The sequence below is a fragment of the Parasteatoda tepidariorum genome, chromosome 5 (genome assembly GCF_982258835.1).
Source record: "Parasteatoda tepidariorum strain Cologne lab strain chromosome 5, Ptep-v5.0, whole genome shotgun sequence".
NCBI lineage: Eukaryota > Metazoa > Arthropoda > Arachnida > Araneae > Theridiidae > Parasteatoda > Parasteatoda tepidariorum.
Window position 1 is genome coordinate 82,750,694 of NC_141759.1, and position 25,203 is coordinate 82,775,896.

The 25,203-nt window shown below is 27.6% G+C and overlaps 1 protein-coding gene across 3 annotated transcripts in view; it reads right to left on the bottom strand.

The window, feature by feature from the left end:
• The window catches only part of LOC107437956 (semaphorin-5A), a 322,074-nt gene that overhangs the window by 32,155 nt on the left and 264,716 nt on the right, over positions 1-25,203 (bottom strand). For all 3 annotated transcript variants that reach the window (XM_071185935.2, XM_016050106.5, XM_043039560.3), the window contains 5 exons: positions 14,793-15,123; positions 7,085-7,184; positions 6,173-6,281; positions 5,717-5,815; positions 4,104-4,317 (listed from right to left, as the gene is read on the bottom strand). In XM_071185935.2, coding sequence (XP_071042036.2) covers positions 4,104-4,317; positions 5,717-5,815; positions 6,173-6,281; positions 7,085-7,184; positions 14,793-14,916 — 646 coding nt within the window. In that variant the 5' untranslated portion in view covers positions 14,917-15,123. The remainder of the gene's footprint in view (positions 1-4,103; positions 4,318-5,716; positions 5,816-6,172; positions 6,282-7,084; positions 7,185-14,792; positions 15,124-25,203) is intronic.

Consider the following 25,203-nt stretch of genomic DNA (forward strand, 5'->3'; position numbering starts at 1 on the left):
ATTATTTATTTTAAAACTTTACACTTTTTTGCTTCCTCTAACCAGGAACTTCATTTCCAATCGTTAGGAATAAGAGGATCGTACTATAGTAATTTAACTAAATGAGACATTAATTATGTTATATTTTAAAACTGTAAAACAATAAAACTGTGTAATAACAATATACATTGATTTTTTTGTGCATCATATAGGCTGATCAATGAACCATAAATTGTAGGATTTCCATTTAATCCGAAATGAGAGTAAGAAAGATATTGTAGAATACATTCTGCGTTACATCTTCCATCAAATCAAAAAGATTTAATCTAACTACATCCACCAATGTAAAAGTTTTATCGATTAACATAATATGGGATCAACATGTACATTTATTTATCTCTGGTTAATTTTAATTATTTTATCATGATTACATGTTATTTCTCAAATTTCGTGCTTATTTTTTGTTTTTCTGGTCTGCGTGGGTGAAGATTTTACATACATTAATTGGCATGCATAAAGGCATGGTCTCATGATTTAGGTATCATTTTTAGTTGTTGGTGATGACCGTGTTAAAAATAATAGTTTGAAAAAATTCATAAAATATTTATTACATAAAAAAAAATATACATTTAAATAAAAAGCACATTTTAAATCACGATTTCATTTGGAGAAAAGAAAAAAAAAGAGGTAATATAACGGATTTGAAAACTTGATTATAACAATAAGGGTAAAAAAGGGTGTCAAGTTGTTAACATTTCCAGTGGATCAAGTTATTTTCATATAATATATTAAAAATTTTATATTTAATTTTAGCTGGAAGGATCCATTTTCGTTAAGCGTTCCGTTTCTCTCTTCAGTGCTTTAGATAAAAAAAAGTAAATTCTTATGAATCTGTTTGTTCGCTTGCTGATATTTGTCTTCATTTTAAAAGCAATGTATGTATATATTAAAACGATTTTGTTGAAATTGTATTCCCAGATAACACAGTGTAAACAGATAATGTGTCAAAGAATTAATGAAGGTAGGAGTTTTAGTTATGTCGCACTAGAGCTGTACATTAGGCTTATCATCCATTTAAACTTAAATCTGAAGGGGTAGGAAATTTTCTCCAGATCTCTGTACATTTGGCACAGCAATGTGACCGACCACAGGCCTCTCGATTCCACAGATTTTAATAGCACATATATCGCATGTACTCGGTGGTGTCGAGGATCGAGCACCGCCCCCGTCAAGGACTAGAATGGCCCTTAAAACCCCTATTAACCGGGAACTAAGCTTAAATGGAAAAATCTTGGTCAAAAAACAAAGAAAAAAATTTGTCGCACTAATGTCAAAATATGAAAAAGCAAATATTTAATTTCTCTCTTCTTTTCTCTTTCTTGTTGTTGTCGTTGTTGTTAATTTACGTGTCACTAGAGCTGCACAATGGGTTATTGGCGACGGTCTGGGAAACATCCCGGAGGATGACCCGAAGACATACCATCACAATTTTGATCCTCTGCGGAGGGGATGGCACCCCCGCTTCGGTAGCCCGACGACATGCGCGCGAAGTCGAGCACTTTACGGTAGCACAGTTTAACGAGGACCAATACCGCACACCCTCGGTCCCTACGCAGACTGATCCAAGTGGCACTTGCACACTGACCGCAGCCAGTGATGTTTGACTTCGGTGATCTGCTGGGAACCGTGTCTTAACGATCAGTCCACTGCGAGACCTTTTTTTTTTTCCTCAAAGGTGTTTTTTTTTTTTTTTTCAGGGTCTATGTATTACCATTGCAAAATTTAGGTCTTAACTTCAATTTTTGAGGAACTTTCTCTTTTCCTTACTTAAATCCTTTTCTTTTTTATTTATATGATCTAAATAATTAAAAACAATTTGTTTAACTTCATTAGCTATTTAAATCCTTCCAAGCATTGTGTCCCTAGGAAAATTTTACTAAAATTCCCTGTTATGTAACATTATTGCCAGATATGATAAAAAAAAAACAAAATTTAAAAAAAAAAAAAAAAAAAAACAGACTATTTAATGCAAGAAAGCCTAAAACTGACAGTTCGGAAAAATAAACCGAACTCTCTAACTATTTTTAAAAGTACTTCAATTTCACATACACAAAAACTCACTCATAAATAATATTTTGCAAAGAAATAAAGAATTATCATTACTTGCTCTTATAAAAAAAAATTATTTTTCTGACATTACAACAAAACTTACAATTATTATTTATATTTTATGCTATTTTATATTATTTTCTATATTTTATAAATTTATATTATTTTTTACTATATATGATTTTCATAAATAATTTACTTACTGCAATTGAGATTTTATAATTAAACAATTTCCAGATTATAAAATTCAAGATTCAAAGCAAAATTTAATAAATTTGTAAAAACGTTGTTGTGTGTAAAAACGTCTTTTAATAACAACCAATATTTTAAAACTTCCCACACTAAATTTTATTACGAAAACTAATTTTGAGAATTATCTTTTAACCTGTCTTTTGATATGTATATTTTTTTTCATTAATAAATATTATATACATTAAAGAATCAAGATTGATAAATTTTTCAAAATACTTTAATTCTATTTTTACAATTTATGAAGTTTCTGGAAGGAAAAAAAAATTAAATCAGTATTTTAAAATAAAGTAAATGTCTCTTTCATGCAGTAAGAACATGGAATTTAAAAGTAGACTCATTTCTTAGCAATTATTTTGAAAAAACTTATATACGGTAAGCGATTATTGCAAAGTAAGAAATTAATAAATAAATGTTAACAAAATTAACCAAAAATAATCGTTTCTATTTCATGTTGATTGAAGTAGAAAATAATAATTATAATATTAAAATTATTTTTCATAAACTAGTATGGTGAGCGATAATTGAAATATAAAAAAATAGTGAATCAATTTTTACATAATAACAGAAAAATAAATTTTTTAAATTAAGATCTTTGAATAATAATATTTATTAGTATTCGCATAGCACTAGAGTAGGCTCGAACCTAGGACGCCGTACCCTTGAGGCGAACGCTGTAACCACTACACCAGGACTCTTGTTCTTGACAGAGATAATTTAAATTTAAGTATAATGTGTTTCTACGGTATGTTCGTTGCATGTCAAGTTGTAGAAAATGTTTACATTATTCAGTATTTTGGAAAATTTCTTAATTTTCATCATAGTTTAGTTATATAAGAATTAAAACTCATATTTCCCTTGTCAGTTACTGATAATGAGCCGACTCAATATTATCAACAAGCAAATATTTATAACCAGTTTAATGAAACAAAAATAATTATAAGTATTAAAAATTAAATATGAATTGTGATGAAAATCTGCAATGTTCAGTTTATTCGAATTCAAAAGAGACGTAAAAGATTATCTTTCTTGGGCTCTCACAGGTTCATCCTTTTTGTTTGAAACATTTTTACAATTAAATTTACGTTTATAATCCCAAAAAATTTACGTAAATATAACTATGCAACAAAACGTCAATTTTTCGCTAATAAAACGTTTTTAAAAAACGGTCAAAAAATGGATAAAATGTACACGTTAAAATAACGTATTTTAAGTACGTATTTTTAACGAAATATTTAAAGGGAAAATTGATAACGTTAAAATAACGTAATTTTAACGTATACGTTTTAACGAATGAAGAAATGGTGAAAATCATTACGTAAAATTAACGTAATTTTAACGTATACGTTTTAACGAATGAAGAAATGGTGAAAATCATCACGCGAAATTAACGTAATTTTAACGTATACGTTTTAACGAATGAAGAAATGGTGAAAATCATCACGTGAAATTAACGTAATTTTAACGTAAGACCAAAACCTTATAACGGACAAACGGATTTTTAACGTTTATTTGCCCTTTCATGCTGCATGGGTAATATATAAGTTTATAAAAAATATATAAGGTAATTTTATTCTTAGCTTTTTTAATACAATTTATAGAAAGTAAGATTCTCAAGGGCCCCCGGGTGAGCCCATGCATAAAGACGGTATGTATTGCATGAAGATAAACACGTTATTTATTTATTTTTTGTAGTGCAATCACTAATCTTTAAATTTTACATTTTTATTACAGATTATGGTAGAAAATACAAAATATTTTCTTACCGCTTAACCATTTCGGATCATATTGAATTGTACGCAGAATCGGGGGTTTCCCCTGGCCTTTGAAAATGACAGGATCTGTTTCAGTAAAATCAATTGTTGATGCTAGATAGTAATCCCCTTGAGTCGTCATCAGCGCAGTACTGTTGGCATATGGGCTGTACGGACATAACGTTTTCCCCTCAAAATATTCCACATTTGTTTTCAAAGAATTAATCTATAGAGTATAAATAAGTAATTTTTAGTACCTTGAAACAATGGCTAAACATTTATAAATAAAACAGATTTTTACAGATTTTAAAAATTAAAAGCAAATATTTTATTTAAATTTAATTCCAAATGCACATCAAGCACTGGAGACCTGTTAGGCAGAATTTAGACAGAGTGGTAAGATTCACAAAAGTATACACATGAAAGTATACATGTTTATGTAAAAAAAATTTTATAGATATGTCCAAGACAGAGGTTGAACTATATCATCACTGAGTGAAATAAATCAATCAGTTTCTGTTTGCAACATTAATATTGAAAAATTTATATCCCCCCAATAGAAACTTATTCCTATTGGTTGCTATCTGTAACTCATTAATCCAGTGGACAGGTAAAGTGAAGTAATGTCAACTTAGTTCTATATTAACTGAATCAATTAACTGAGTGATCAAGGTTACTATCTGTAACTCATTGATCATTGAAAGAGTTCCAGTGAACAGGTAAATTGAAGTAACATCAACTTAGATCTATATTAACTACTAAATCAATTAACTGAATGATTGAGGTGAATGTGGTAGCATAGAAGGACTATGTCACTAAATTAGTATTCCTGATTTAACTGAAATCATATGTTTATTTTGTTTATAATTACGCTTTCAAAATGTACTTCTAAAAAAATTACTAAACTAAACTTAGCGGCACGGCAGCCCACAGAGGGCCAAGGCCTACTGTGCCCATCTCAGTTTTCTTGACCTTTGGGCTCTGGGGTGCAGGAGCAGATGTTCCGGTTAGGTGGTCAGCTGAACGCGAAACCCGCAGTGTTTAGTTCCCAAGCATGCTTGGTACTCATTTATCGACCCACTAAAGGGATGAAAAGCTGAGTCAACCTTGCCCGGCCCGAGGATCGAACCAGGAACCTGTGGCAGGACAGAGCGAAGCGCTACCGCTCAGTCATCGGGCGTTCTAAAAAACTAAATAAGTTAAAATTAATAGTAATTGAAATAAAAAATAAGTTATGTACTGATAAGTGAAATTAATGAAAAACTAGCTCTTATTTGTGCCGAAGAACTGTAAAAAATCATCATACTATTATAAAGGGAGAAAAGTTACCAATTTATTTAATAGAAGGGTGGAAAATTGTTATACCACAAACAAAAACAAATTAACAGAATTATTAACTATTTTCACGTTATTATTGTTTTAAATAATATTAATACATATATCAGATAATTTGATGAGCAAATTTAAGAAAAAAATTGTTTTAAATAATTATAATTAAAAAAAACTGATATAAATAAAATAAATCTGATTTTAAAAAAATTCCTGAATTTTGCAGACCCTGCTTTTAAGAAAAGAATACTTCTTAAAACCTACGCATAAGGAAAGAATGAAGGCATTTTACTTACATCTCTCCAAGAGCATTCAGGCGAAAATCCATTTGTACCGCATGCAAATAACTTATTTCCGTGATTCAGTAACACTTTTATATAATTCATACAATCTTCCTAAAAAATAAATATTAGTTCAACTACAAATTATTATATTAAAATAAATATAAAAGTCACAATCTCGAATATGGAGAGAAAAATAAACAAGGTAAAGAAGCACGGTTATTTATTTATTTTTAAATAATAAAAATACATTTATAAATGGATTTTCTCTAAAAGTTTCACAAAAAATAAGTTTAACTTTGAAAACAAATACAAAAAAACTTACAAGAATATATAAAGTTAATAAAAATAGCATTACAATATAAAAAAAATTTTGTCTTGTAAATTAATTATCATTCTATCCTATAAATTAACTATAATGTAAAGTAATAACATTTACAATAATGTAAATAATCAATTTAATATACAAACCTCACTTTTTCCTTTTAGTTTGCACATAAGAACATCCTCAGACTTCGCAGACCAATGAGCTTCCTCTAATTTTTTAAGTCCCTCTAAGCTTAATCTGAATAAATAATCCCTAAAAAACAAAGCACAGAATTTTAAAAAAAAAAAAGCATGGACTTATTGATTGCTGTCATTAACATAAAAGAAATAAAAAAAAAAAAAAAGAGACACGCCAAATAAGACATTTCATTAAAAAATAGACCACAACAGAATAACAATAGCCTAATATATGCCCATTAAAATATTACATATAATCCTTCATTTTAAATTTAATTTTCACAGTAATTACAGAGTTAATATACTTTAGTTATTATGAAAAAATTTATAATCATCAAATCATGCAAAATTAAAATCTTTGTAATATAATGAATCATAAAATGAATAAAAAAGATATCCCATTATATATATATATATATATATAATCTTTTTATGGTATTTATTTTTATTCTATTTACTGTGACATATAAAACAAAGAATTTTCACATCAGGCAGGAATTAGGATGGATATTTCCTTTGTGCGAGGACAAGTAAGAGATTATTTGGTAGCAGTTTTCACCAAGCAAATGTAAAAGATCACTTGATTTTAGAGACATTTTTTTTTAAATTCTGACACAAATATTTTTTTTTCCAATTGTGAATTAAATTACTCTAATATTAAGAGAAAAATTGTAATTTTAGAAGGGGCTATGTAACCTTTTATAAAAATTGAGAAGGCTCAAGTCCCACCTCCCCGCTTCTACAATCCCTGTAAAAAGATCAAAATATAAAAAATTTGATTCTTTTAAATGAATACACAAAGTAAAGTTTCCATCCCTTTTTATATATTTTGTTTGTTTAACATTTAAAGGTGAAAAATCAAGAGGGAATAAAACTTACCTTGCACCTACAATGAGTTGAAACCTTTGAATATCAAAGAGTAATTGACCAAATGATCTAACATTTGTTTGACTAAAAACCTCAACAGAAGACTTAATATCTAAATAGAAAATAAAATTTATTCAGAAATTATATTAATGACATACAAATAAAAATAAAAACAAGTATAAAAATTTGTCAATGTCAGTTAAAATATGTAATACTTATTCACAATAAAATATAAGCATGCATAAATAATGATATTATAAACCAATTGAAATTAAATAGATAAAAGAAATTAGGCTTTAATTGTATAATTCTTTTTCTTTAAAGTATTGATTTTGAAGTTAACAAACATGCTTCAAGAAAAATATTATCAACTTCAGTTCTTACGTACTGTCCAAAAAAATTCATCCTGCCCCAAAAAACATTTTGTGCTTAGCTAACACATTTTTCATAGTAAGCTAAAATAAAAGTGCATGTAAAATTATTTTGTTTTACAATCATTGAGGAGAAAACGACTTGTTTACAATTTATGGTAAGGAAGGTAGAAAAACTAGCTGTAGTGCTGCCATCTACAAGGAAAAATATAAATACAGATAAGATGTATAAATATCTTGGCCACCATACTAAATATATTATCCTGACTTTGAATGCCAAGATAAATATTATGTGAATATTTGAAAAAGAATTAGTGATGTGATCGTTTTTGAGGCAAAATAGTTAGCTGAATAATAATTGCAAAGTACACAAAAATTTTTTTAATTGGCGAAGGGGGGGAATAAAATTCTAGTAAATTTCTAAAATGAATTAATTTGGAAAAAAATTATTTTGAAATTAAAACGTTTTTTTTTTTTTTTTTTTTTTTTTTTTTTTTTTTTTTTTTTTTCAGATGAATAGACACCGTTATAATTTAATAGCATTAAATAAAAATAATAAATATGATCGCTTGATTATAAAAAATATCCATATATTCTCCCAGAATAATATAAGCACTTTTTTTTTTTTTTTTTTGTAAATTTATATCTGTTTATAAAATAATCTCAATTTATTTTATGAATTGATTGTTAATTGAAAGAATTTATAAGAAAACTAACCAAAAATTAACTTAATTAACATTCCGTGAAATTTTGCTTTCAAATTTGACGCAAGATCATAAGATAACTTTTTATGATTTCTTCTAAGACTATTTTTAAAAGAAATCGTGAAAATTAAAATTCTTTTCACAGTCAACATTATGTGCTCTGAAAATAATATTATTTTGTCTACAAAAAATTTTTGAATTTCAAAATTTAAATACGAATTTTTTTTTTATCAATCTTATTAAATTTAAATTTCAAAATAAATCATTTTCATAAAATCAATCATAGATAATGTATAACAACGTAACACTTTATAACACTCCTTCAACAAAATTTTTTATTTTTTATTAATATTTTTAAAAATCAAACATTTAGTTGTACAATTAAATATATGTCAATAAAGAAATTAATTGTTTCCGCCAAATAGAGAAAAAAATTATCGAGGCAAAATAGAAATAGAAACAAGACAAACATGATAATAAAAAATCTTTTTTAGAGGATTTTTATAATAGCTTTGATAATTTCATATGCCACCTTGCTGGATCATCACGACTAATTTTTGGTAAAAAAAAATTTTAAACACTAACTGATAACAGAATTTTCTTTAAACATAATTTTCATACTTTTTTTATTATTTTTTTAATAATTTAGGTAAAAATAAATAATAATTATATTTAGCATTTTAATAATTCTTGGTTTACAAAACATACAGCATCAAACAAAATTTTTTAATTTGCACTTAATTAGAACTAAGAGAAATAGTAATTCATCAATGCAATTTCTTTAATTCACAATATAAATTATTGATAAATTTTTAAATTTGAACGGAAAAAAAATTCTTTTTTTAAACTCCTTTACTCTGGATTTTATATTTCAGAACAAATATAATTCCAGATAATCTAACAGAACTTTTTATAGTAACCACTAGACTATTTTCTTAAAATTTAAAAATACAAAAATATATTTTTACTTATAATTACAGCAATCAGAAAAAATATATACATAAAAGGGTCATTAGTGCCCCCATCTGCGCCAAAGAAGCCAATTATTATAGAATTGCAAGTATTTCTGCCTAATTTTTTTATAAAGTAATTGCGTATTTCCCATTATACCTAAATATACAAGTATAATAGTTATAACAAGTATAATAATACTTGTATAATAGTTAATTTAATGGAACGTAAACAACCATCTGCGCTGTGTGTTGCGAGGACTGGTCTAATTTTGAAATAATATTGTTTTTACAGAAAATAAGCTTTTTTGGTGATTTTTCTGATAACAAATAAAGTAATTTAAAAAAATAAATTCCACAGTTGTTCTCTCAGACAATACATTTAACGAAAAGTAATGTTTACTTTGTATGTGAAATAAATAGGTCATGCATAAAACGAAATAAAAAACCTTATTAGGGTTAATACTTAATCAACAACGTCACCATTCTGAAAATAACATTTGTAATCATTTATTATTCTCACAATTAACTGGCCAATTTATTCTGATAAAAACTACAATGAAAGCTCCATTAATTTAAAATTTAAAGAGTCTTAATTTATAGAGTTTATATTTATTTTTTATTTTTTTTTATTCATTATTATTAATATTTATATATTTATTTATTTTGAAAATTCGTTGTTTGAGAAAATTTAGCGCAACTGGTGAATTTTTAAAATTTATAATTTTAAAAATTCACAAAAAAAATTGCTTTTTTAGAGGAAACTTATTACTTGTCAATACGTTTAGAACGTTTTAAAAGACGGTTTGCGAAAAGAAAAATCACCAGGAGACACTTTTCACATTTAAAAATTCGATCCTAGAAAAAAAAATTATTTATATTTTTGCACAATTTTAAAGAAATTAATTAGAAAAACAGTGCTACCGTTTCATAATATCATGTACAAAACTGATGGACCATTTGAAAGGTTTGGGAAAATACATATAGTGAGGAGTTCAACGTTTTTTCCTAAGATGGCATTTTGCACCAAACTGTTCCTTGCTATTGCTTCCAGATATGTACTTTATACGAAGCCTCCTATCACACTTATATGGGAATAGGTACTTTCAACAACAAACGATGGAAAAAATTTAAAAAGAGGCTTGTCGTTGCCTTTTCTATAAACGAAAAAATATATATATATTCTTTAGAACTAAACAAGACATGTTTAAATTTTATAATGAAAGCTAGAAGGGGAAAAAATACTTGTTACATACTTTTCTAAAACAAAAAAGTGGAAAGTCAATTTTGTCATGTTTGAATATAATATTTACATTAGAGTTTAAATAATTCATAGAAATATTCATTACGATTTTTCTTCCCTTTTTTCAAAATAAAAAATTAAACACATTTAATGGTGGCATTTTATTACGAAAGGGAAATAAAAAAATTTTAAAAAATTACTTAAGAGACTTACTTAAAAGAAAAATTACTTTCACCTAATTTTTTCAGAGCGATTTTATCGGATTTCCCTGATTTTCATAAACAGTGGCAAAAATTGTACTGCTCATTTTTTATAGTTAAGCCTTATTCACCTACAGAAAATATATTACAAAACACGCTATTTGAGTTATAAAAAAAATATTTTTCTAAAAAAAAAAATTACTACAAGACCAATTTATTTATTTTTGAGGGGGAAAAAATTGAACTTCACGGCATCATTTATTTTCTCTGACTTTTAGGTTATTTTAATTAAATTCCTCAACCCCCTCCCTCTTTTTTTTTCAAAATTGATTTTAAAAAAATTCTATTCTGTGACCATCCTTTCTTTTCCTTTTTAAAAAAAATCTTCGTTCTGCACTTTTAATTTATTTAATAACGATCCCAGATTTTTAATTGAAAGCAGATTTTGTCAATCAAACATTTAATTAAATTTGAACAAGTCAGGTAGCCAAATTATTCAACAAAAAATAAGAACCTTTTAAGCACCTTTCAAGCACTTTAAAAAAAAAAAAAAAAAACATAATTTGACAGGGTTGGAAAGTTTTTGACAATTGACGGTTTGATCTTGTTTTAACCGTCATGTCAAAAAAAAATAAATTAAATTAAATAAACCTTTTGGCATCGTTTTGAAATTTTGAATCATGTAAAACGAATGGAGTTTTCATATGCTACGGACTGACGATACGCCGAAATAGATAGAGGTTGAAATAATTGTGAAAGCGTTGAATAGAACAATGTGAACCGTGTCTTTTTGCATAATTCGAAGCGAAAACCACCATGGTAAAGGAAAAATCTCATATTGAAAAAGGGAAAATTAAGCAATTTTTAAAAACACCCAATGAAAAAAGCACCTTTAAGGCTTTTAAAAGACGAAAATCAAAAATAAGCACCTTTAAGCACTTTTTAAAAACGCTACGCACCCTGACAAGTTTAAATAACAAAGATAAAAAAAATGCTCTCTATTTGAAGAGTTAAAATTACCTATTTAAAAAGTTTAAAGGGTAAATTAACATTATACTTAAACATTATTTACAATTTAAAAAAAAAAAAAAAAAAAAACACTTGAACAACACTACACAGAGGCATCTTGTAAAGGAAAGCAATATCTTTTTCATTTACAAAAAAAGAATAAATAAGTTAATAAATAAAAACCTTTATTCCAAAACAAGTTTTGTAAATAATGCTATATAAAATGTGAGTACGCAGACACAAGGCCACCGCCATAGTCCTTACAAAACGGTAGTTAGTCATATTGGGTACTAAAAAGAGGACGAAAAGAGATTTAAAGTGAGACGTTAAACTGACTTGGCGTCACGGCTTGTCAAGAAAGATAAAGACAACCAGCCAAAAGACAACTTTAATTTCCGGTATTCCTAAATCAAAAGCAATTTTGAAAGGGAAAAAAAAGAAGTATTATTAATGTCACCACAAATCACAGCGGCGGTGCTTTTTTTTTTTTTTTTTTTTATTTTCCTCTCTAAAAATGAAATAGAATTGAACTGAATTTATAGAAACAAGACAAATCTAAAGCTACTAAGAAAAAATATCGAAAAAAATTTGTAAAAAAGATTTAAAAAAAATTTTTTTTTCTTCAAAATTTTACAACAGGAAATATGTAGAATTAACAATCAAAAAAAATTTCATAATTTTGAACGAAATACGAAATTTTTTTCAGAATTTTGTTATAGGAAATGTCTATAGATTTAGCAATGAAAATCTCAGATAACTTATGCTAATGCAGGTGTTTCAAAGTTAGTCGTGTGCCCAATTTTCGACAGAAAATATATCTAACGAAAATATGTCCAAGATCTAACGTTTTTGCCGAGTGGAAGGCTAAAAACAGGTCTCAGGCATGGAAAGAGGGGTACAATATTTATTTAATAATTACAAGAGAGAGAACAATCATCAAAGTGACACAAAATGGATGTGCTCCTCAATGAAAGTTAGGGAAAATCTTGCAAAGTAAATCCGTAAAATGTCTCGTTTTAGGGAATAAGGGAAATCTCAGTAATTGTAATTGGTCTATTAAACAGGTCGCGGGGTTCTCTCAGTTTGGAAAGGGAAAAATTTTGAAATGCTAATTAATGCATTCTTGAAATAAAAATAGATTAAAAGACGGGATGTGAATATTAAAGTGTGAGAAAGAGCGTTTCGTTTTGAATAATAAATTAAGAAAAAGATTTACAGACAAGGAATAACATAAAAAGATTAGTTGAAGCTTTTTATGCTACATATATACACACACCTTCTGCTAAGTACTAGCAAAATTAATAATCAAATAAATTCTTTAGCTTGTTTTTAACTTAAACTTAAGTTGATTTTTATTCTTCTATACACCCATGTACCCACCTCACACTACGTAAATAACCCCCATGGTTTATTCAATTAACCATATTAATGGATCCAAAGTTTGATATAATATCAAGAGACGAAACTTCCCAAAACATTTTTTCATAATTTTACAATAGAAGTAATTTTTAAAAAAAAAATTTTTTTTAAATACTGAAAATGGTTCAAATTAGCAATTAGCAACCCTAAATAAAAAATCATGCAGGTTTTTTAAACTTTTTACAATTGACTGATCTAAAATCGGTCAAAATTTTAAAATAAAAAAGGATAAGTGCGAAAATGAACAATATTTCCCCCCATAATTTTACAACAAAAAAGTCTCGAGATACAAATATCAGTTTTTCATCATAACTTATTAAAGAAAAAAAACTTTTTCGTAGTTTTTCAAGAAAAAACTATTTATATTAGCTTGATGAATTCTGAAGAAATTATTAAATTTCTTCATAATTTTACAACAAGAAATGTCTAAAGTTAGCAACGAAAAGCCCAGAACCGACAAGTCTTGAAATACTTGCACGCAAGTTGACCTAAATGTTTTCAAAATGCGACAAATAACTGAATTACATTTAAAATTTATAATTAACTGCAGAAATATAAATTTAACAGTTAGTGCTGTTTACACGTTTTAACAAATGATTTGAATCAGAAAAAAAAACATCTAGAAAAATAAACATTAAAGTTTAAAACCAATTTAAAGTTTTTATATCATTGAATGGCGCCGCTTTTGGGACAGGTTCTAATGCTATTTTTGCAATGCAATAAGTGAGAAAATATATTTTTAAATAAATAAATTTAAATGGAGGAAATAGATGCATAAAAGCTTGGTATATAAATATTTTCATTCCCTCAATCTTAATTAAAGCTGTAATTTATTTATTTTTAATATTTAGTCCGAATGTCGCAACAGATAAGAATGATAGTTTTATAAATTACAAGTTTTAAAGTTTTAAGTAGGACTCAGTAACGAAGTCATTTGGCCGATTTCACACTTTTAAACTTTTTAAAACCTAAAGAACCATCAAATGCAGGTTATCTGTAACATTTTAAGATTTTCAAATCCATCACTTTTCATGAACTATTCCAAGAATTTTTCAAGACTTAATGAAGTTACTCTATTTTCCCCGACAAAAAACACAACAATGAATTTAAAAAAGCATTATAATAACATTAATTGAAATGATAGGTATAACCGAAACTGTTATACTATGCATCTTCATATTTATAGATTTTAAATTTAAAAAATAGACTAAAAAGAAAGAGTTAAAGCAATAAAATAGTTGGAAAAAAAAAGCACATTTTTCTTCTTATTATTTTTCTGCAGAATTATTTTCTAAAGATACTTCTCTTGTTCATCCGACAGGAAAGAAATATTAGTGATTTTTCTGTTCTCATTTCGGAATTTAAAATAAATTCGCCAATGACTGCCTTGCTTTAGCTAGAATTTTCAATTGATAAAATAAATAAGAAATAAATAAAAAAAATTCTGAAATCACAGAAATTAAAAAGATAATTCGCACTTGAAATGATGTTCTTTCTTTCATTTTTTGAAAGAACAGCATGATTTTTAAAGAACATGATAAAAATATTTTAGTAAAATATGATTGTGAGTGGAGATTTTGTTACAAATTCAGACATTCAGAAATTTGGGGGGGGGGGGAATTCCATTTTAAAAATTAGATTTTTCGGCCACCTAAATCCATGACTTTCCATGATTTTTTTTTTTTTTTTTTAAATAGTTAAAAGCATGACATTTCATGACAAATTTTGTTCAATACCGAAATCCATGACTCTCCATGATTTCTCATGACTTTCAAGGTGCACATACTAAACAAAAAGAAAGTTTACAAAAATTATAATTACATACCTTCTCTAGTTATCAATTTTGAGTCTGCAAACCCGGCAGATAGGTGAATTGAACACAGGAACCACAGAACACAATAATATCCCCATACACATGGAGAATATAAAGTCCTTAATTTCAGCTTCATGGCTGTCAATTTAAAAAGAAGTATATATCACAGTTTAATCATCTAATGGACGCCATGGTTAATTTCAAAGCACAGCTCAATTGTCCGCACGTTGAAATTTTCTTCGAATTCATGGCGACGACTTCGATCCGATCTGGACCTGCTGATAAACTTCGATGATCTTGAATTGTTGTCACTGTGTATTCTTAGACGCTGATAACATGTTTCCTGTAAATAAAAATGAAACTTCAGTTGACCGCTATTTTGAACTGAACATTTTCAATAAATGAAATCATTTACCTTAGCTAAATTAAGAATTATAAGGATATGGAAGGGTACAATTTACTGTAGTGAAGGATATATTTATCTTCAAAAAAAAGATTACAACGTTGCTTTGATAAAACGTTTCGGTGAGTAATTCGCATTCTTGATTCGATTAGTTTCGAATTTAAGCTAATTGTATTCTGTGCATAATTATAAAACAAAAATATTTCATCTAATTTCAACACTATTTATAATTATGAGCGTTCAATTAGTTAAAGGTACGACAGAAAATTTCTATTGAATTTAGAAACGTGTAATGGATTCCATTACATGTTTCTAAATCTAATAGAATTTTCTATCACATGCTTTAAGTTTCACTTCCTTATAAACACTGACTTTCTCTTATTTTGGTGCAAAATTATAGATTATAACGCAGTTGCTTTCTACCACAAGACTACACAATGTTTTAAATTCTTTGTATTAGTAGACTGTGCGTAGTATAAAATTTTCAGTAAAATCCAGATCTCATTGGTTGAGCAACTAATAATATTCAAAATTTGTTTTTCAACTCCTTAAGTATTACGTCATAAATTGTTACTATTTAACTCGTAATTTGCAACAGTTTTACGTAATGAAATTTTTGTTAAAATAATGAAAACGAAGTCTTTTTTTTTCAAATACAGCGAAATTCGCCATTTCCCCCCCGTCATTTATACATGAAGTGTTCAACCAACGAGATCTTGAAGAGTACTTTTCCCTGCGAGTACTTTGAATGGTACTTTTCAAGGGAAAATTTCTCAAACAAGTCTGTGGCTTATAATAAATAGAAAAATATTTTGCCACCAGCAGCAACAAATAGAACTTTTAGAACGCCTAGCAACAAATAGAACTTTTTTGATAAAATTTTTCATGAGCACCCCGTAAAAACTGACTTTATTATAATTAAACGCAATTTAAGCAATATGAGAAAGTGTTTATAAGTTTAAAATATTGAAAGGCATTCTATTAGAAAATTAAAACCATCAGAGGGATTTTTTTTCTTTCCTTTTGACTTCGATTTATTGGAATAAAACAAAATAGCGGCATGTCAAATTTTTATTTAATTTTTACTTATTTTATTTTAAACAATTTAGATACACTTTGACATAATTTAATAAGTTTAAATAAACGTAAATTAAGTAAACACAAACAGATAATTTTCGCACTGTGGATGATAATTTTTGGATCCCTGCGGCAAAAAATTTTCGGGCTGTCTGCGACATACCTCTCTAGTGGTAATATCTTTCTGCAAGATACTTTTAAAAATAACAAATATACATGTTACTAATTTAAAGTAACATAAGCGTTAACTTCAAATAAATAAATCGGATCAAAAAAAATAATTTGCTTAACTGAATACGTAATTTTTTATTTTTTTTATTCTAATATTATGGGCAATATTCTTACATTTTCTAGGAAGATAACATACTAATTGTTTCTTTTTCGAATTTTGTAATTCATCATCTCATTAAAAAAAATTTAAAAAAATCATGAAATCCGTAGCAGTAACTACCGGAGAAAAAAAAGAGATCGACGTCGATGTTAGACTCTTTAAAAGGGGTTACTAAATGCGTGTTTTCATTTCGAGATTCAGTTGTTGTAATAAATAATATCGTATTAAAAAATATCGGATTTTAAAAGCGGTAATAACTGCATGAAAAAATAGAACGAAAATTTATACAGAAAAGAAAACTAAATTTTTTTACTTCATAATACTTTATTTTTTCATTATTCTCAAATGATAATAGAAAAATCATAAGTTTTCTCCACTCCGATGCACGAGAAAGGCATCTTTTAAATATAATTCTGCAGAAAAGATAAAATCTTTTCTTCGAAATTTCTGCAGGAAAGAAAAGCTAATTTTTTTACTTCCCAAAGGAAAATTCTTTCTGCAAGAACTCGGTAACGTTCTGCGACAATGTCCCCACGATTTTTCGATTTGGATATTTTAATTTCAACTCCCAAAGAAGAATTTCTCTCAAACAGCCATTAAGCTCAAAATAAAATCAGCGAATTACATTTATCGATGCTAAAAAGCAATCAAAAAATTATTATCCCAATCAGAGCACTACAATCCAATTATCCAATACCTTCGCCAAATGATACATCTGACGAAATTATCAATACCGCGAAGAAAGCAATCTACCAAAACGCATTCCCTGTTTAATGGAAACTATCAATATGCTGCACTACAGGCCAGGTAAAAAAACAAAAACAGCATACCTGATAAAAAATAAATAAAAAAGACCAAGGTCAACTTGGGAGGTCTATGTCTAGAGCAGGCTGCGGGGCCTCCTGATGTTTATCCTGTGCTCTTCCCTTAGTTTTTAAGACTCAGCTGTGAACATTTGACTTAAATATCCACCATGGGCTGTAGCCTATTGGAAATTAGTTGTTTGCATGAAATGGGAAAAACAAAAACTTATATTGATGACTCAATTTATTGCAAAACGCTGTTATTTTACGGTTCATTTAACTTGAGTAGTTGAAGCAATCTGTTCAAAATTAATTATAGCGTGTCTATTTTTAAAAACAGCTATTTGAACTCGATTTGATGTTTATGTACAATACAGCAATTTTAATGTCTGAAAAAAATTAAACAATCACTATTTAATGATATTATAATAAAAAATATAGTTTAAAAAAATATTTTTAATATGTTTGAGTAAAAAATTATGATTGATCTTTAGTTTTTTTATTTAGCAAATAAAAAAAACAAAGAAGAGTACAAATACAACACCAACCTGTTCGTCTGCCCAAGTAATGGAGAGTAAAAAAGGAACGTTTTTCTATGTTAAAAAACTGTAAAGGACGTCGCCGCTGTTTTGGGTGTTAAACTTAACGTTACATTTTGTTTTGGTGAGCAAAAACTAATACTTAGAAACCTGAAGACGTGTGAAGAAAACTGATGAGATTACGATGAAATAAAAAATTTCATTCGCAAATAATTCCTTTCGATAAAAACATTAAATAATAATTCGTTTTAGAATTCTTAATTATAGGAAAAAATAACATACGGACCGCTTTACAGGGCGGGAGGAATGCAACGACATGTATGAACTTAAAACAGTTTTTTTTTTTTCTACAATCCAATTTGTTCGAAAGTTATTATTTTAAATGCTTTTGTGGGATTTTTTTTTTCTACCTTCTTTCGCTTTACGTTATATTTTGCTTTTCTGTACAAAATCTATAACAGTTAGAAGTTTTAAAGATTACGAAAGAGCGTATAAAAAAACACCGAGAGTTAGGCGATATTTAAAAAAAAAAAAAAAGATTCGACAGTTAATTCGAAAATTATTAACTGTTAAAGTTACAGAAAAAAAATGCCATGTTTGGCTGATCTGCAACTCGCTGATTTGCAGTTACGGAGTCTTTAACGTGCTGAAAGAGCCATTTTTATTTGTAAACTTAACACGAATTTTGTTCCGATATTACTGTTCGAAAGTAATAGCAAATTTTTCCCCTTTAAATATACATTTGTTTATTGCTGTATAGAAAATTAATTTTTCCTACTGAGATCTTTATTTCTCTATTTTATAATTCGAAATCGATTAATATTTCAATCAAAAGTAGCAAAAAAGAACATATCTGCATGTTGCCAGATATGAATCTTAATAATGCAATCTTTAGAAGAAAAAAAAAAGATTAAAATTATACGGCTGAAATAAACTTACAAAGGAAGGAAAAAGTTAACAGAAAAAGTTTAAAAGAGATACTCAGAAAATTCTTTTCTTTAATTTTAAAAATAACTCAAATAAGTTTTTTTCTTTTCTCTTAGATAAAAAAAAATATTACGAACGTCATCTTTATTACATTAACGCACTTTCCATTTTCATAAGAAATTTAAAACAATTATTCACTAGAAAAATGTAACGATTTAATATTTCTCAAAAAGACATTTTGTATGGTCTAAAAGAAGGAAAATTTAAATCTAAATCATTTTTTTAAAAAAAAATATTACTTATCTCAATATATACCTTTGCAATGTTTTTTCGGAAAACAATAAAATAATCAATAAATAGAGTTTTCCCGTACTTTTCCCACTTCCGTTAACGGAGCTAAAATTGCTAAAAATCCGTAATAGATCGTTTGATTTTTATGAAGTCATTTTTATACAAAATCGTCACAGCTTAAGAATTTTTTTTATAAAGCGAAGCACTATATAAATATTTATTATCAAAGAAAATAGTTTTGATTTCTTCATTCAATTCACACATTGATCATTGCACATACTATTTAATTTTAAAGCAGATTTTTTTTTCAATATATTTCAGTAAATCCATACGCACTGACAATTTTTATTCACCAATATATGGATATTTAAATGAAGTGATTTAGTGCCAAACATAATGTCTAGTTAGCATAACAAATGTCCATTACGTGAAAAAAATTGAAATGTTTGTATATATCACCTAACAATTATACTTTCGAAACTCAGCACGAAGGCAATCAAATAAATGATTTATTACAAGCATACGCCTAGTTAGGTGATAATCTTATCACTCTAAGATTTATAACCTAAAATTAAACACCATTAATGTTAATTAAGACGAGAGCTGATTGGGTAAAAAAAAAAAGTCATTCTAACAGGTGCATAACTATTATATATGCAAAAATGCTATCCTACACGTGGATTATTCTTTTTTTTTTTTTTTTTTGGAAAGAAAGTAATTATCTTTCTAGTGTTTATTCGTCATATCAATCTAATAAAATAAAAAATTCTTAATAACAATTATGAAATTTATAATTGAAAGATGGAAATGTAACTAGCTTAAGGTATTGACAGTGTGAAAATTGACATTTTTCTTAATTATTTTACTCACATAAAATAGTTTTATTTCATGTATTTATTTATAATTTATTTATTTATTATGTTAATTATTATTAGCAATTGCTGACTTAAAATGACTTGAAAAAAGCGTTGATATTGAGAAAAATTCTTAGTAATAAAAAGTTCACAGTAATGTTTTTTTTAAATTTCGTACTTAAATTTAGCTATGTTTTGAACAAACAGCTGAGGTCTAAGTGTGAATTGATTATTTATTTTTATAATGCTAAGTAAGAATGTTTGGATTGTATTTGTAAAATGTATTGATAAAATTTATTAGAAGATTTTTGTTCAAAATCCAACAAGCAATTATGTTATTGATCGAGAAAATAATTTAACATTTATGAATTACTACAATTTCTTTTTGAGCTGCGTTTGTCAAGTTAATTATTTTTTATCATTTCGCGCAAATTATTCTGAATCATTTTCGTTCCTCAATCATTTCCGTTTATCAATAAACTTCAAAAATGCTATTCAAATAATTTTTATTTAGTACAGAAAACAGATATAAATGAAAATAATAGTAATAAGTCTATTAATAATAATCTTACAAAATTAAATATTAATTACAATACAAATTTTTATTAGTTGTAAATGAAAATAGTAATTTTTGCAAAAACTGTGTTTACTATTGAAAATCTTTTAATACAAACGAAGTTTTCCATCAACTTTTAGATAGTTTTTTGTCTTGAAAAGCAAGAAAATTAATATAAAAAAATTTTAAAAAATCCAGTCGGTTTCCTTAAACTAGTTTGGTTTAAACCGTGGTTTAAAACCATGGTTTATCAGATTGGTTTAAACCAGCAAACCCTAAATTTACCACTATCTTATTTTTATTTAATGTAGTCTTTAAACTGTTTTAGGAATGGGAATTTAGCATCCCAAAACCTATAAAAAATATTTTGTTCTATTTTATCTTATACATACAATTTTCGTTTCAGATCTTTACTAATCACTTGTCGTGTGATCATATGTTTCCAAACAGAAAAAAATATAAGTAAAATTATTTTATTGCCACTTGATTTGTAAGATAACGACTTAACCAATAAATATAAAAATATACAAATAAGACAAATCCTATAAATATATAAATATACAAATAAGACAAATTCTATAAATATATAAATATACAAATAAGACAAATCCTATAAATATACAAATAAGACAAATCCTATAAATATACAAATAAGACAAATCCTATAAATATACAAATAAGACAAATCCTACAAATATACAAATAAGACAAATCCTACAAATATACAAATAAGACAAATCCTACAAATATACAAATAAGACAAATCCTACAAATATACAAATAAGACAAATCCTATAGATACAAATAAGACAAATCCTATAAATATACAAATAAGACAAATCCTATATATATATAAATATACAAATAAGACAAATCCTATAAATATATAAATATACAAATAAGACAAATCCTATCAATATATAATTGTACAAAAAACGTTTTTAGTAGACAAGAGGGGGGGGTGGAAGAAGAAAAACACACGCGTTGTAGATTTAGAATGCGTAGTCAAATCTTTCAACAAAAAATAACTTTTTAAGCACTATATACGTCAACAAAATACAAAATAACATTCAAAGATCATGATAAAAAAAAAATTATAAATTTAAAAATGCAAGATTTTTCGGTTCGATTTCCGAGGGTGGAAAATAAAGTTTAAAATTGAGAATATCTTGCAAAATGCATCAGAGTTGCACATGAGAATGCAATAATCTCACCGAACGCAGAAGTACTTCATCAAACCTGTAAAATGATGGGCGCTTTCATACGTTATCGGGGGTCTGTCTAGGTTTCTCTGAAATGTACCTATTTTGTGAAAATTTCGACATAATTTGTGAAAAATTAAAAATTATATTAAAAAATCAATACAAAAACATGGTAAAAATATAGATTTATCGTTTCTTTAAGGATACAAAAATAAAATTTTAAGAAAAAGTATTTTGTGAAACTACCGTTTTTCCTAAAATTGAATTTGTAAAGGTATTGGTAAACGGTAGTAAATTCACAGACAGACCCCTGGTTATGGATCGAGGGTACGCTGAAATTGATTGTGGTTGAATGAATTTCGAAAACGTTGAACAGAACAATGTGAAAAGCATAGCTCTTGCTTAATACGTCGCGAAAATTGACACGGTAAAGAAAAAAAAGGGAAAATTAAGCACTTTTTAAAAAAAAACACCCAATGAAAAAAGCACCTTTAAAGACTTAAAAAACGAAAATAAGCACCTTCAAGAACTTATAAAAAACGCTATGCACTATAAGATTTAGTATAATGGGGTGTCTGTTTCAACGATGCCATTCTTCACAATGTATGTAAATACTTAATTATTGATAATTAAATTTAAATAGTATTCATAACACATAGCATTTTATCTTCTTAATAACAACCTGTTATTAGAGTACATGCGCGTTGAAAGATGATCTACAAGTGTTGTCAAATCTCTTTTCATACGAGAATGAACTATGAAGCATTCAAAACTATTACGAGGGGTATATATATATTTTTTTATATACTTGCCTCGAAAATTTTGAAGACTTAATTATAGAAATAGGTGGATCGGTAGTTAATAAATTACCTGTCTTCATAAGAGGGTGTAAAGGGGATGGAGGAGAGGGAGAAAATTACCTTTTGCCCTCGACCCCTCAAATAAAGAAAAAATTTTCATCATGTCATAATAATTGGGTGCTATTTCCTTTTAAGAATCGGGTGGCAACAACAGCAGAGCCAAAAAGTCAGTCCAGCTTTCAAAATAGTTAGTCGTTGATTGCAGAACCGCAAATTAGAGGATTATAAATCGACTTGACATTACAAATAAAGATTGATTTGCTTTTTTTTCTTCCTTCCTCTAAACAGTCGCTGAACCAAGATCTATCATAGCATTATTTGGTAAATTGAATGAAAAGAAAACAAAGGGTCATTACAGTAACTCATGGTGTCGTGCAACTCATGGATGTCGTAGTTTTCCAGTGGCGCCATCTATGGTCGAAAATTCGACTTCTGCCACACCAATTCGTCACACCCGTTTATTGGGCGGACCTATTCATACATCCATTCATTCATTCATCCACAGATCGTAATTTTGACCTGAACCAGAAAACGATCAATCTCCAATTCAGTACCCCCAGAGATTTAATTTGCTATGGGAACATAGAGGACTTCATGACCCTGACAAATTTAACGTGCACCAGTAACCATTTACTGCACGGGGAGTCTTCGGCCGACTGGATTCGAACTCCCGTTCTTACGAACGTACGCAAGTCCAGCACTTTGCCAACCAGGAACTCGTGGATGAAAACTTATATTAAAATAGCATAAATTGCATTGGAAAAAAGAACCAAACCATAGAGTTCAATACTAAAAATTCAAAATCCAATGTGACTCATTTTATAATTAAAGGACTCAAAATCATATACAATGAATTATTTGAATGTGCGCATGTGTGCGTAATGGCAGATGCATTTCGCAGTTTAGAGAGGTCTTCATAAAAGACTACATCAGTAATGTCACCACAGTTTAGTAAACTTTAGTTCAACTGAAATAGGCAGGCTCTTGACGAATTTATATTCACTAGTGAATTCAATGCAGATGTGTTACAAAAAACTGTCAGTAGATTAGAAGTTAATCGTCACATTTGAGGTTGAAGTCATGCGATTAACTCATTCACTAAAGAAAGGAATCGTAGTCAATTAACTCTATTCTATGGATTAAGTGGTGTAAGTACTTAGTTGAATGAATTAACGATAGACCAAATTAGAAGATGCACTCTAATGGTATTCATAGACATTGAGTAAATGATTGATAATAATGTCATTTAAGAAAAATGGCCAATTTTAATTTAGAGATGAATTTTACAAATCATTTAAAATAAAAATATAGACCAAAAAGCTAATCGAAGTGAAATAATGTTTACAAAAACTCTTATCGATGACCTTGAACGTCATCGTTGACTAATAATTAGAGAGTCGTATTTTTACCGTAGGCAGCGTGTTAGACGTATGCTACGTAAAATTCAGATCGAATGCTCCAGTTGGAAAAAGTAAATGATATTTTGTTCCGATCACGCGGAAGTAATTTTAAAGTTTAAAATAGTCATATACAGTGATTTTAGCTGTATTGAAGTTAATTGAATCATATATGCAGTACAGCTGGAGAATTAAAAAACAAATCCCCCTGAAAAATTAATTCATGATCGGATTTTCATGTACTAGGAATTAATCTTAAGGGTTCGGGGTTGACTTCAAATATGCTATTTAATTAGTGCAAACGATATTTAATGTTACAAACAAAACAGAAGCAAAAAAAAATTATTTTTTTTTAAGGATTTGGATTTTTTTACCCTCGAAATATGGAGGAGTAGCCGCAATCCGGGAAATATGATCCCAATAGTTTGATTAAAAGAGCGGCCATAAGTTGGACATTTTGTAAATTTCACTTTTTGTCTATTTCGTCATATCTCGAGAATATTTTAAGCGTGTCGAGAAGTTTTTTGCAAACAATTATAAAATTTGTTTATCCAAAGATAATCCCATGACAAAAATAATTTTTAATAATTATTTGTTTTTTTTATTATTTTATTTAATAGTCGAAATAATTTTGAACTGCAAATTTTAAAGGATACAATTTTGTACGGCAGGATACAAAATTTGAACGAAATCGGTTGAATAGTTCCTGAGAAGTCGAATTTTGAATATACGACTTTTGTTATGTTTACAATTAAATATGTTTACAATTTAAAAGGGTATACCTATTGGATAATTCGTTGATAAAGTAATGAAACTGATTTTTTTTAAAAAAAACTATTTTTAAGAACTTTTAATATAATGTACAGCAATTTATCTTTGAATAATAACCAATTGAATTTGATAATGAACTTTGACCAATTGAATCTGAATCACCTATTTTTAATTGGAACGAAATTGGGATGTTAAGCAAACGATCGATGGCTCTTAATATATTCCATTTTCAATAACCACTTTCAGGTAGAAGAGTTCATCATTAAATCAACATTTCAATGTAAATATGAATACCTGACGTCGAAAACAGCTGATCAAATAAAGAAGAGTCGAAATAATTTTTCCGTCTCAATTTCTCGGAAACAACTATAACTTTTCGGTGATCATCCAAGCCTTTCCACACAATTACCCA